We start from the raw sequence: 15,331 nt of genomic DNA, 5'->3' as shown, positions 1-15,331 counted from the left end.
ACCAATCAATAACCCATATAGACAATTTAGCTACTCACCAACCCATGCAGCCGCTTATACACCAACTGACAGACTGATACAGACCTTTACACAGTTTACTCACTAACACATGCATTCAGTAAGATACGCTTAATCAGTCACATATACAATCAGTCACGCACCTACTAAATCATCCATTCAGACACTTATACACCCACTCATTCTTCAATACTTTAGTGTATAAGTATAACTCGCGCGACCGCCACTCTATCACAAGGATGATGTCATCAGTGATGTCAAGAGTGATGCCACAGACCATGTCATGAGTGATGTAATATGTAACGTCATGAGCAGAGGATTGCGGTCGCGCAAGTTATAGTTATATATATAAAATCTACTGGCGGTCGCCAGTAGATAGTTATAGTTAGGACCGTGTTTCCATAGGAAATCTGAAAATTCTATTTTGAATAACTTTGGCGCCGGTTGACGAATCCTCGCGAAATTTTCAAAACTAATGGGGCGCTTCGCTCAGCTCCTACCCTGAAAGTCTCGGGGTGATTCGTCAAGCGGGGGCTGAGAAAAAAGGGGGGTCCCAAAACGTGTTTTCCCCATGCATTTTTCCATAGGACCTTTAGTCGAAGGTACAGACCGAACGGCTGAACAGAATTACGTGAAATTTGGCAGAGAGGTGGCCATAAGGTCAAGGAAGTGCCTTTTGAAGGTCTCGTGTAAATCTGTTCAGTATTTCCTGAGAAAATAGCATTTAAAACCATATCAATATCTATACGCGCGCACCGTGCGCGCACCCTGCTGTGCGCGAGCGCAATTCTAATTGGTTGTTAGATGTCAGTAAACATTCGAATCGGTCGAAATCAGGAAGTGGCGGCCGCCATTTTGTCTCTTGCAGTCTGAGGCAGTGAAAAACAAAGGTGGAGAACGTGAAAAGGGGGCAGGGTGGACAGTTCCTGACCCCCTAGCCTTTGTCAGGGGGTCACTGAAGGACCCCCAAGGGTGAAAAAAACATTTATTTATTTGTCGAAAATGCGCACCGTGCGCGCACGGTGAAAAACCTGAAAAAAAAAATATTAATAAATACATAACTTAGCATTTAAAAAACCGTACAAATTCACTTAAAAAACCATAGGTTTCACACATGTTATAGTTAGCTGGACATTTCCCTCGTAAAAAACAATGAAATTCCCCCGTTATAGTTGGTTGAGATAACTATAACTCGCGCGACCGCCACTCTATCACAAGGATGATGTCATCAGTGATATCATGAGTGATGCCACTGACTATGTCATGAGTGATGTAATATGTGACGTCATGAGCAGTGGATTACGGGCGCGCTAGTTATAGTTATCTCAACTAACTATAACGGGGGAATTTCATTGGTTTTTTACGAGGGAAATGTCCAGCTAACTATAACATGTGTGAAACCTATGGTTTTTTAAGTGAATATATATATGGATATAGATGGAACAACAAACAACAATCAGTGATAAAATCATGAAGAAGATGAAAATATATGAAAAATGACACGTCTATAAAGGATTTATTGCTAAAAATGGAAACAATTTACAACATTTTAAAGAAGAAATAGCAGAGAGAAAAGCTCGTAGGTTCACCAGGAACAGGCTGGATTACCAACAAGGCCGAATATTCACTTTCGCGAAGAAATTCGATCATCTCAGAAAGGAAGAAAAGGTGAAAGCCAGCTGGAGGAGATACAAAGCGAAAGTGAAGTGAGCTCAGATGCGGGATCAGGTGCAGATGAAACACCCTAGTCAACCAATACCTCAATTTCTCACAGCATGGGACAGTTTCTTTTTAGTTAGGTGTAGATGGAGAGGTAGGAGCTCTCACTCCGTTGTCCTCTTGGCCACAGCTCTATGTACTTATTTATAAAGTGCTCCAAGGTTCATTGGGATGCTAAAAGATATTTCTAAGCAGGCTGACTGTGGTGCAAAAATGTAATGGGAGAACAAAGACAAGAAAGGCAGGTATAACATTGTCTTGAGTGTTTTTTGATAAGCAGAAGATTAACTTTGTTTGTGGAGGTCTGTAGACAGGACATTCTATATTGTGGGCCGAATATTTTGAAGTGAGTGGCAACCAATACATGCCAGCTTAATCTAAGGGACTTTGCGGTATTGTAGTATCCAAGTAGGCTCAAGTTTCCGAAACCTTTCCTTGAGTCAGAATTTATCCAGGCCATAGAAGACTCTATGCATACTACATAAGGTTTTATAATGTGGTACTGTCATCACTTCTGTGACATTTTAATACGTTGGTTACCTTCAGCATCAGGTAGGTCAGAATAAACCATTACAATAGCCCAGACAGTGCAGGGCACAAGCAGAAACAACCTTGGCATGAAGAGAGTTTGGTATGAATGGTACTGCTTTCCTTAGAGTATGCACTACTAGAGAACAGGCAGAAGAAAGTACTTTAATTTGTTAAATAGGGGAGAGCTTTTCATTAATCCAAACTCCTAGTGATTTGACCTTTGCTGTGGAGGATGATCAGTTCCCCATTGACTGGGGCAAATATAGTCCTGCTACAGTTTTTAGGTCAAGCCTACAGCACATGCGCTGCAGGATGATCTGTTTGTACTTTGTGGGCTCTGGAGTATTGCTGCAGGACTTGTCTGTTTCAGCTTTTTTACCTTCTGGTTAGGGATTTTCTTTTTCTTTTCAACAGCTGCACTTCAGATGTGCGAACGCATGTTGTTTATGCTCTCCCCCAGTAGCAGCTGATACCAACCAGGGGTGGTAGAGCAGGGATGGGGTGAAATAATACAAATAAAAGGACTTACTTTTTTACCGATGACCGCCGCTTCTTCTTTCTCCGTCCTCCTCTCTGCGCGGTAGGAAGCACACAGCCTCCCAGAATCCCCTGGCCAATTGCAACACTGCTTTAGCAGTGTTGGGATTATACTGAGCGCCGTGGTTCGGCACTCAGACAGTGGCTGGCAGGCTGTGCATGTTCTCCACGCAGGCTGTAATGCAACCTGAGTAGAGAACATGCAAAGTACGCATGATGCTTGGCTGACACGAGACGGCTGGCCAAAGCGTCATGTAAACTTTAGGTGCTGCCACCACTCCTACCCCTGTGATGCGCGGGGAGCCCAGCCCCGCCCACCTGGCTTCAGCTGCAAGCTGAATGTAAAAAACAAAATGATAATAACGAACGTTATCATTTTATTTTTTCCATTCAGCTTGCAGCTGAAGCAGTGGGACGACGCTCCTCCGCCTTAGAGGAGGAGCTGCCACGGTTCTCACTTCGCTGGTCTCCCTGTGTTACTGCTTTCCCCTCCCACTGTGTGCTTTACCTTCGCCCCCGTTCCCTGTCCTTACCTGTCGCTTCGCTTTTCCACCCGTAACTTTCCTCCCTCATTGCTCTGAGAGAAAACGAAAGTAAGTGTCAGCGCGTCAGTTGATCAAAGTGAGTTTATCGCAGAGCTTGCATGGCGCAGGTCAGGCAGCGAGCAGAGCTTTCTTGTTCGGTTGTTTATTTTGAAAACATAAATGAGTAAATGTGATAAATTCCTGCTGCTTTACCCTAAAGCTCGTCCCTGCCTCAGGCAGTGGCGTAAAGAAACTTGAGGGGGCCCCCCTGCAAAGCACATGGAGGGGGCCCCCCTCCCCCGGCGGCATGGCCCACCATCTACCACTTTGCCCTACCACCCAAATATCTAGCATATTTTGATTTGAAACCTCCAACATTTAAATGAAATGCCTCTATATTGTCTTTCTCTAAGTTCAATGAGAAAGTGGGAAACACTCTTAACATGCAAGCTATGCCATTTGTATCAATACTGTCAAAAGCAGATTATTTAACTGAGGCAGCAATCAGAACAATGCCAAGGAGTGATTCTATTGTCTCAGGAACTGCCTTTGGCTGAAGAACAAAGAACAACTATGAAGGGACTGAAATAGAATTGACAATACCTTGAAACTTTGAAAGACCAACCCAAACCTGCAATTCCATAAAAACTCGACTGACAATATACATGAGAAGTACACAAGCTATAACTCAGTATCCTGAGAAAGTCAAAAGAAATAGACTAGTGAATTATCTGCATGCCACACACTAGCGACTGTCAAGGGTTGTGCATGATGATAACGAGCACTGAGGAAGCAATTTCACTCATAATGTCTTTATTAGTAAGCACTGCAAAACATGCAGGCAAACAAGGCTGAGGAAAAAAACTGTTTGGATGCGTCAGAACATTGATGCAGATGTTTGTCTGTTTTAATTTATCATTTCTGTAGTGTAAACAATGCTAAATACAAGATTTAAGGTACACGTATTACAGACAAGTGCAAGCAACACCATAAATAACACTGCATGTAGAATAAAAACAAACCATATCAGCAAGTACCTAATGTCAATCTATTCAAACTGTAGTTGGCAAAGCAAAAGAAAAAGTGCAAATACTTTCAAAGTGCAAAATAAAGCAATCACCAGTCCAGCAATATACAAAAATCAAGCATGTTTTGTAAAACAATCCAACTTTCTTCTTGCATCAAGGTAAAAACAAGTCCAGCAGCTTCCCTCACAAAGACTGACCTGAACCACCAGACTGGGCCTTACTTCATAACAAACAGAGGTCTCAGACCTCAGTGTGTCAACACTGGTGGTATTTACAATTTACTAAGAGTATAGACACGCCTGCTAAATTACAGATTCACCATTGCCTCCAAATGGCTCTATCGTCACGTGTGACACCGCCAGCCAGGCCTGGATTTTAAGCCAACAGCGCCTTGCATTCTGGGAGTTGTGCTGTGACCATCTAAGTAAGGGGTTAAACATTCCAGCATGCAAAGTGTTGTTGGATAAAAGCTACGAATGGACACGACATGGTGCCAATGCCATTTGGCAGCTATGTTTTATACAAGCACAAGGGGATGTTTAATTTCCTCAACACAAGCTGCAGAAGTCTGGCGTCAAATAGCAAACACGTTGTGCGTAGAACCCCCAAACGTGCTGTGTGTAGCCCCCGTGTATGGACCTGAGGTGTCATTCTCTAGAGACCCAGTGGTAAAATCCCCCAGTTGTCTCTAATGCATGTTAGGGCCAGGCAGTGGTTGAAGTGGGGGAAAAAAAGTAGGGAAACTGTGGGAGGAGAATAAGAGAGCGGGAATAACCAATGGATTGCGTCAGTGGGCGGAGCGAGAGGTGTGGCAGAAAGAGCAAAATATCCCAATTTTTAGTATTCGTTTCCCATTTCACTAACCGGTTACAGCTTATTACATTATTTAATTTAACCAAAAGATACACGTTTATTCAAGGTTAAATATGTGTTATTGACATTTAAAATACATTCACAAAGTGGGATACATTTCCAATCGGAAACAGAATGTCCCAAATATCCTTAACAGTGGAATCGCAAGCCATTTGTCCCCCAGCCATAGAGTTTCTGTCATCAGCACTTCTCCCTTTTTCCACAAGAGCAGTTCAAACATGAATGGCAAAATACCCTAGTTTGCAAATGTTTTCCACATAACTATGACTTTGCCATATTTGCCACATAACACATCATCTGCTGCATAATCTGATGATTTTAACTAATACATTGTTTATAGCTCAAGCACATCAAAAGTTACTAAAAATTTTGACTTGTGCTGCTGTGAAGTGGAGGGCCCTTTGCAAAGGTTGACTGGTCACCTTTCTCATTGCTGCAGTTGTATGTTCCACTGGTACTAATAAGGAATAATCTTTGCAGAGACTGTTAGCATGTGTACAAATTTCAAAATAATAAAGTATCAGAAAATTTACAGCACCACTAATACCAGTGTAGGGTGTCAGAGCACTTTACATCACACATATTACACAGAGACAATCATTCATATGTTTGTAAATCACTGTGTAGGAAATGTTACATAAGACAAAGGACTACAAAGTGTAGGAGTCACATGACAGCCATATTAGTAGGCAGCATAGTTTAATAGTGATTGGTCTCCAGAAACACAAACTCAGAATTAAAAACATAATACCATGGTTGGGGGTTCTCTTTCATAATCAGAATTGATTTCTACCCAAATGAACCCTTTTTTGAAACATTAGGATAATCGAAGACTGGGTAAAAAAACATAACGCTCTAATTTATACCTTGGAGTTTGCATGCAGCTCTTAAATCACCGCTAATAGCTCACTGTTCTATGTTAGGATTTTAACTTATTAACTGCAAGTAACATTAGGGTCTCTCTGACAAAAGCAGTGACCCACTGACCTATTTACATTATGTGCACTTTGGGATCTGCATGGCACATGTTCTTAGCAGCATGCACATTACACCTCTGCCATTCCTTTTCATGAGTCAAACCTTCCACTAGACAAAACACCATCTCTCTTTACTAAGAACATTAATCACTAGAATTATCAAGACATTTTTATTGTTGCACAAAAATGTTGGAGGCCAGGAAGGAGGCAGCAAGTGCTTTTAAAACCATATTCTACTTACAAACATGACGGCCCCACCTGAAGTTAGTGCCCGGTGCGGTCGCACTACCCTAGAGCCACCCTGCTCAAGGGTCCTGTGACCTCAGTGACAGAGTCACTGCCACTCTATGGTGTGCTGCTTCATAGGTCTGCCCAAGACTGGAGGTGATCTTCATGGATAGTGGTGGACAGGCCTTCAAGGTTAATCCACACTTGGCACCGCCAGGGTCCACCTGCTGGTGCTAAGACACCAGGCCTTCGAAGGTGTAGCACAGGAATGTGCTCCCTCGGGAGAGTGGTCTGGGAGCCTGGTCATTAAGGCTGAACCTGCTTCACCAGTTCCACTTTAGCAGCTCTGACCATAGTGCCACATCCTCTCCCCCACTGAACACCATACTGCCCCACTTAGAGAAACTTGCACTGCACTGACCCGCTATAAATACCTGGATGTGACTCAATTGTAATTACGCACTAGACAAGAGCAATATGCTGCCTAAAAAAAATTAACATCCTAGAAAAAGCAAACACTAATAGGGAATGCAAGATTAAGTAAAGCATGTCAAATGTAAGCAGGAACAACATGGTTACCTTTTTCCTTTTACACTCATTATTCTGGAATTAGTGAGTGCTTTTGCATGAAAAGGTAAGGCCATGACTACAGGGCCCGGAAGGAACCTGTTTCAGTGCCCATTGCTTATATCTTTTCAAAACATAAGCAGTATGGTTTAAAAAGACCACATTCGGTAACACACAGTCGCTGTACACATTTTGGGGTATATTATCAAGGGCAATATCGTCGCTTTAGCGGCACTTTATACCGCTAAAGCGGAGATATTTTTATCGCCCTATTGGCAAGCTGTTGCTAACAGCTGTTAGCGACAGCTTACTGGCAATAGCATTCGGTTTTTTTGCCACTTTGCATGTCAGCGATATTTATCGCTAATGACATGCAAAGTAGGTGTTCCTCACTAAAACTAAATGGAAACAGTCGTAATCACAACTTCCCCCTATTATCAATGCCCGTGTTGCGATAAAAAAAAGTCGCGCTAACCGCGATTATCGCTGGTTCTTAATGCCTGATTGAAACCTGACTTGGACATCTTTTCAATGGGGGGTGGATTACCAGGCTGAGACCAGCTTAGTTTATTACCAAGGATTTCACTATCGCAGGAATTTCATCACTGGATGTCCAGCGATGATCAGTCATTTCGCCGCTATCGCTGTTTTTTTTATCGCCTTGGAGATACGTGTTGCTAATAATACGCTATCTCCGCGATAAAAACCAGCGATAGCCAGCGGTAAACAAATTGACGCTAAGCACGCTTTGCGATATTTATCGCGAAGCGTTGCTAATATGCCCCTTTGTTTTCCAATTCACCCATCAAGCAGATATTTCAGTACCTCCAGGCTAGGTGCACTTTCCCACACAGGGAAAACAATGTTGTTCAAAGAGAGAGGAGAAAACAAAAGTATCACTTCACTGGCAAACACTGTAAAGTGGCGCTAATGTGTTTAGGTGCAAATAAATCAATCTGGCCACCTTGCAACCACTCTGTCTTGCTTTAACCCCTTGTGTGCCCATGACGAGCTGGACTCGTCATGGGCCGCGGTTGCGCTGTGCCCATGACGAGTCCAGCTCGTCATAAACCCCGCCCGCTAATGTAACGGCCGGCACAGGGCGGGGAAAGGGCGTGGCACACAAGGGGTTAATTAGTTATTTATTTTTCACAATTGGAATGTTTTATTTCTCTCCACTCTGAGGCTGCACTTGTATCAGAAAAAGACAACGTTTCCAGCAAAAATGTTTTTCTTTTTTGGATCCATTTCACAGGGGAACAAATAAACGAAAGGAGGAAAGAGAGGGTAATACCAGTCTCGGTTTTCACTAGCTGAGGAACGAGACAGAAAGAGAGGGAAGCCTCGGAGGCCTAGAGGCCGTCTCTGTGGCATGTGTGCACAGTTTAATTCATGGGGACTTGGGGAGGCCCTGCGCACAGGAGCACTATTTTAGTTTGCGAAGGCTGAAGAGGCTTGCTTGCAGGCGCAGTCGTCTCCCTTGCTGAGAGTGAGGGGGCCCCTGGAGGTGGGCCCCCCCCCCGCACCGCGGGGGGCTGCGGGGGCCTGTGTTACGCCCTTGGCCTCAGGCCCGGTGGCGATCGTTCTGCCATCGTAATGAGCCCCTAAGTGCTGGGAGGCTTACAGGCCACTTCCTTGAAGTACTTCAGCATTCAATTGGAACCTTACATTTGAGGTGAACGTGCTTCTAAAACTGGTCCTTCAGTGCATATGCTCAGTAGAATAATAAGCTAAGCGCTGTCGATTTATAGTCTGAAATCTTTTTTATGAAAATGTGTTTACCAGTTATATGCACGCCAGTATTTCATGTCAGCAGCACACAGTGCTGTGGGGACTGGTGGCTATTGCAAGTGGTGGAGGTAAAGGTTATCTCCGGTTGTCACCAAGTACGCAAAGCAAGTGACACTATCGGACCCAAGAGGGTTTCAGGCAAAGAACATTGTCTCCACATTCAGCAGGCAGGCATATGTATTTAGCTGGGCTTTACATTAACATAATTTCAAAACATGCTTCTGAAGGGGTAAGAAGGCAAATTGTAATCACTATGTTAAACAACTTAAGTAAATGATGAATACATATATCGTATTTTGCCATGATTTACCCCGTTACTAGTGCGTACAGCTGCAGAGCTGGACCAATCTGTTGTTATTGTTATATTTTCACTTTGGTTTGCTGAGCTTCCGTGCAGAAGCTGACATTTCACTGTAGGCAATATCATTCATTGGACTAGTCTGCGTGTGTGCACCTCTGGCAGGCAGTAGCAGCCAGTGCCCCCTTCCCCTCACTGCTCCTAGCACACATCTGCTTTATTTCATTAAATGTAAGAGGGAAAGTATAGAGAAAACATGTGCACAGAGATTTGTTGCAGGACACTTTTTTTTTCTTTCAGCACCCCCCCCCCACCCCTCCTTTTAGCACAAAAGAGCTACTGAGAGAAGGCGCTCCATTCACACCCTTTTTTACCCAGGACTTAGGACCCCCTTCACTCTAATTTCTGAACAGCCTCCTATACCGCTTTAAAAGAACAGAATATTTAGGCTTTTTATCGGTTTAAAAAGTTTAAAACTGAATAGCGAAAACATTCCTTCCATCCTAAGTTAGCGGTTGATTTAGAAGCCTCAGAGTTGGAGGGGTAACCTTCAGACGAGCCGTGTCAAGTGAACAGTTCTGAGTGGGAAATGGCGTAACAGGTTAACCTAGAATCATCACTGCATCAGGTTTAACATGTGCATTATGTGGTCAGGGGGTCTCCAACGGCAAACATGGTGGAGGTAGCAATGGCACAAGGTTCCTATAGCCAGTTCATCATCTTTCGCACATGGTGGTGTACAAGCTCAGATATTAAGAGTCCTGAAAGAAACTTCGGAAGAGAGAACTAAGCGAGTGTGGCTCCCACCCACTTCCAACCACCAGCAAAGAACCTCCCAAACTGCCAAACCTGTAACATGCATCAGCGATGTCTGCAGTAATGCCAGTCTCTCACTGCTGACAGGAGGGCTCTGTAGCATGCAGCAGGGCCCCAGCATGCCAGTACGAGTAGGGCTAGCAGCATGTGTAAGGGAAGAGGCCATGTAAACCGTGCAGCCACCTCTCAGGGGGTCATGCACATGCAGCCTACCTTTGAATAGGCAACTACAGATCTGGTGTATCTCTGAGGTTCGCCTACCTTTGAATGAAGCAACCTCAGAGCTTGTATATCTGAATAGGCAACTTCAGAGTGGGGCACATACCTCTGAACACATCTAGCCATGCCTATCGATTTAGACCCAATCCCATGCTAGGGTGTAGCCGGTGGGGAGTAGGGTCCACAAACCTTGAAGCCTTCTTGTCCAAGGAGCTCTCCTGACATCGTACAAAGCCAGGTCAAGCCGCCGAGCAAACACTGCACCACGGTTGAGAGAGACTCTCCTCACACCCCTCGCTGCCTCAGTCACGTGCACAGTCTGAACCAGAGCAGAGGCCGGGTCTGGGAGAGCGCCTCCACGCCAATGCAGATGCTGCTCCTGCTGTTACAGCAGTGCCTGGATTGGCTAGGGCAGGGGACCTTAACGCCCACACTGAGACCGGAGGCTGCAGCTTTGAGTCACCCCAGCTCATTGAAGCACAGGTGGAGCGGCCTCTAGCGTGCATGTTGGGCTGGCCAGAGAAAGGCTGCCGTCCAACCCGATATGCGCAAATGGCGCCAGGTACCTGCAGGCTGCAGCGCGCTGTTGCTAGTGTACTAAGTAAATACTATCTGTCGATATAAGCTCCACCCCCTCAGTCCTGCCCACACTGGCTTCACCAGGACATGCTTCAGGCGCTCGTCCGTGTTGATAGACTTAATGTTACTAGTTACGTTTTATATAATTTGTTTAAACTACTAACCTTTATTTGTTGGGGCCAAGATATGAGTGGGGCAATGCTCCTGCGCCCTAAAGAATGCACCACCCCTACACAGGTACGGACTGGGACACTTGCTTGGTAATCGATGGCGAAGCATGCATCTCCACAATATAAACAGTGTGGTAAGAATCTAACTAAATGCCTACACATTGGGAAACAACAGATAATATTTAGGCAGTTAAATTGCATGTCCTTATTCTTGTCCTTTTTTTGAATCTATAAAGAGTGATTCAGAAGGTGGGATAAAGTGCTCTCCGTATCATCATTTCTAATACCCCCAGTAGATTCATCAGATGGGTATTGGGCATTTTGCTGACCATAGTCAGGAAGTGTATACCTACGTTCAATTCTATGGTCAGTATGTTTAAAATATTTGAAGAATATTTTCAAGATCACTGTCAGACAAAGCTCGGGGTGCACAGAAATGTATGGGCCCCATTGGGATGGAGAAGCGTCCAGCTAGGGGAGTGCTGCCCTGGATCCTGGGGCCCAGGTTGTTTCTGGATCTTCCTAAAAGATCCAAAAATAATAATGTTCCTCTCCTCACACAAGTCTTGTATCAGACGGAAAGTACTTGTTATAAATAATGAAGAAGCTCTGTAATCTTGGCAATCTTTATGATAGATTCTACCACCCTCGCCCTCATCCCCCCAGTTAACTTCCTTGAACCATGACATGCTGTAGCTTGCCGATGATGCTTCTTCCATGTACATTTCTTAGAATCTCTTATCCACTGACTCAACTAATCTCTTGTGTTTCTTTTCCTTTTTCCAGAGGTAGAACGGCAGGTAAAAGCCAACGACCGTGTATACAACGACAAATTTAAATACGCTGTAAGTAAAATATGCACATCTTTACAATCACTGATGGAGTATGTAGATGACAGGTTTTAGTATTGTTGTCATTTCAGTGGAATCTACGCTCACTTTGAAAACATTCATAGGCATTATTTACATGTAAATTCAGCATAAACGGATTCAACATTTTATTTACCCTTTCTCATATAGGTATCCATTATATTTACTGTTTGAGGTCATATATTTACTGGGACATTGTTGATTTCTCTATTTAATAAAATGAAATAATTGGAAATAAATTGCTTCACATGTATTAAGCCGAGTAACAAAAGCCTAGGGAGGCAAACTGAAGTTTACTGGACCACCAGTGAAAATCTAACAATTGGTGGTAGAATTTAACAAATCAAGAAGTACTTTTCATCTGTTCCGATATGCCGGGGGTCATGAGGTTATTGAACTATGATTTTTAATTGTCCATAAATATATATTCTAAAACGGTCCCCGGAACCGAGAGCTATAAATATTAACTTGTTGTGGAACTACGATACACATACAATAACAGATTACATTAGAAAAGATCGCCATTGAATTTAATGATTTCTTGATGTGCGTTTACATTCTATTCGGGTGTCAAAACCAGCCCTACGATAAATCTATAATATCCCATTGTATTAAAAAAGATCATCTTTTGTATTAGGAGATCTCACAACCCTAGTGATATGCCTGTTTACTTGGTATTCAGCTGCCCAAACAGCGCAACAATAAAAGTCCCTTGCAGTATTACAGCAAAAATAATGAGGATATTTATAGATCTGCAATTAAAAAAGCTTCCGTTGAATGCCTAATTAAAATGTTGCTTTCCACAAGGATGGTTAATTGTCTTGAAACGGTTTCATGATGATACAGAATGACTATCTGTAAAACACCGAGTACATTGATTTAATACTTCGAGGAAGTGGGTACATGCGTGAGAAAGACACATGTTGATGGAGTCTTTGGCTAAGTATAGCAGTAGTATAATCAGAAAAGTGGTGGTAAGAGAATATCAGCGAGGAATGAATAAGCACCCGATGTCACCGAGTGAGATTGTTAAGCGAGAGAAGAGGACAAGGCCTAACGCAGATACCTGAAGGCGCTTCACTGGAAGGGGTGGGTGTGACCACACCACGAGAGAAATATTTTGGGATTACGTGCAGTTTATTTATTTCTCGATGTAGTTTACTGATAGTAGGATTAACCACCAGGGATCCCAGCCATGTACTAACGTTGGCAGGGATGAAGCCACCACAGCAAGCGGACCAGCAACCGCGAAGAAGAGGCAGCACAGAGTGTCATTGTTTGGAGCCCCATGACAGCAGCCCGCTGCTGCTGAATGCTCTTGCCTTCCAAGTCTGAGACGGTATCGAGAAACAGGTCTAACTATATGAGGAGCTCTTTCATTTTTTTTGGCATTTGATTTCTTTTTAGGTAATAGCCTTCCAGACAGCACAGCTGTCTGATTTGTTAAAGACATCTTGGGAACATTCAGAAAGTTGACCTAGGAATGCAATCAGCCCGTTTCTTGCCATTGACTTTGTGGTTGGTAACTACCATTTTCTGACCTTCTATTTGGTGGCTTTATTTGCTTTGGGATGTCCAGTTCGAGTTCAGTCCCCCCCCCCCCCCGTTGCCCAAACCTAGTTTACTGTATTCTTCAATGAACTTGCTTTCTTTAAACAGGCCTTGCACACTTTGCCACTACAATCTTCTCCACTCTGTGCCACTCTACGCCATTCCACTGGGCAACACTGTACTCCATGCCAGTGCACTCTACTCTGTACCACTCCACTGTACGTCAGTACACTCTCTGCCAATCCCCTATAGGCCCCTCTAATCTACTCTGCACCACTGCCCTCTACTCTGAAACTATCTACTCTACGACACTGCATTCAGCACCACTCCTCTTGGCGCCACTCCACTCTGCACCACTCTATGCCACTGCACTCTACACCACTTTACTCAAAACCAATGCATTCTACGCCAATCTATTCTGCACCCGTGCACTCTAGGCCACTTTATTCTACTCTGTATCTCTGCACTCTACCCCACTCTATCCTACTCTGCACCATGGCACTCTATGCAACTGTACTCTGCGCCACTGCACTCTACGCCACTCTGCTCTGTGCAAATGCACTCTACGATAGTATACTCTGCAACACTGCACTTTATGCCACTTTGCTTGATGCCACTCTACGCCACTGAAATCTGCATCGCTCCACTCTGTCACTGAACTCTATGCCAATCCACTCTAATCTACTCTGTATCACTGCACTCTACGCCACTTTATTCCATTCTGCACCACTCCGTTCCGCGCCACTTGACTCTACACCACTGCACTCTGTACCACTTTGCTCAAAATTAAAACACTCTTCGCTAGTGCACTCTATGGCACTCTACTCTGTATCACTGCACTGCATGCCACTTTACTCTATTCCACTGCACTCTATGCCACTCGACAGCATTGCTCTCTGTCACTTTCTGCATCACTCTATGCCACTGCAGTCTGCACCAGTGCACTCTTCTCTACATCACTGCACACACTCTGACACTCTACTCTGCAGGACTGCACTTTCTGCCAATAAACTCTATGCCATTCTACTCTGCACCACTTTACTCTATGACACTGCATTCACCACCACACTACATCAATGCACTCTATGCAACTCTGATCTGCTGTGAACCACTGCACTCTGACACTGCACTCTATGCCACTTCACTCTACGGCCCTCTGCTCTGCACCACTCTACTCTATGCTAGTACACTCTCTCCCACTTTACCATGCACCACTGCACTCTACAACACTCCAGTTTAGGCCACTCCAATCTGTGCCACTCCACTCTGCAACACTGCACTCAATGCCACTACTCCACTCTACCCTGCATCCCTCTACTCTGCCCTGCCCCACTCCACTCTACTGTGAAACAATTTACTTTATGCCACTGCACTATATGCCATTGCACTCTACGCCACTTTACTCCACTTTGCACCACTCCCCTCCATGCCACTGCATTCAACGTTGCGCCTCTCCACATCACTCTACTCTATGCCGCTGCACTCTACCTTGCACCATTATATTTCTACCCTGCACCACTCCACTCTACTGTATGACACTGCACTTTAAGCCACTCTTCTCCACTCTACACCACTGCATTCTACACCTCTGCAGTCTACGCTATGCCACTCCACTCTGCACCACTGCACTCTACACCACTTTACTCAGAACCAGTGCAATCTATGGCACTACACCCACAGCAACTACTTTGCCACCACTGCACTTTATGCCATTATGCTCTACAACATTCTACTCGATGCCACTGAACTCTACGTCACTCCACACCATTGCACTCTACATCACTGCACTCTACATCACTCTTTCGTACTTTGCACCACTTTACTCTGCTTCAACACTCTACTTTACTCTGCTTCAACACTTTACGACACTCTACTCTGCATGACTGTGCTCTATGCCACTGCCCCACTCCACTCTATGCCACTGCATACTACGCCACTGCACTCTACCCTACACTGCACCACTCCACTCTATGCAACTTCAATCTATGCCACTCTACTCCACTCTGTGCCACTGTCACACAGCCACTAATAGGGAG

At 44.4% G+C, this 15,331-nt stretch overlaps 1 protein-coding gene across 1 annotated transcript in view; it reads left to right on the top strand.

Moving 5' to 3' along the window:
- The window catches only part of ATP8B4 (ATPase phospholipid transporting 8B4 (putative)), a 3,731,093-nt gene that overhangs the window by 112,339 nt on the left and 3,603,423 nt on the right, over positions 1–15,331 (top strand). The window contains exon 2 of the mRNA XM_085644229.1: positions 11,662–11,720. Within this exon, the coding sequence (XP_085500355.1) occupies positions 11,662–11,720 (59 nt within the window). The remainder of the gene's footprint in view (positions 1–11,661; positions 11,721–15,331) is intronic.

The sequence above is a fragment of the Triturus cristatus genome, chromosome 3_1, assembly GCF_964204655.1.
Source record: "Triturus cristatus chromosome 3_1, aTriCri1.1, whole genome shotgun sequence".
Lineage (NCBI taxonomy): Eukaryota > Metazoa > Chordata > Amphibia > Caudata > Salamandridae > Triturus > Triturus cristatus.
Note: the sequence above shows the minus strand (reverse complement) of the source record. Positions and strands in the feature narration are given on the sequence as shown.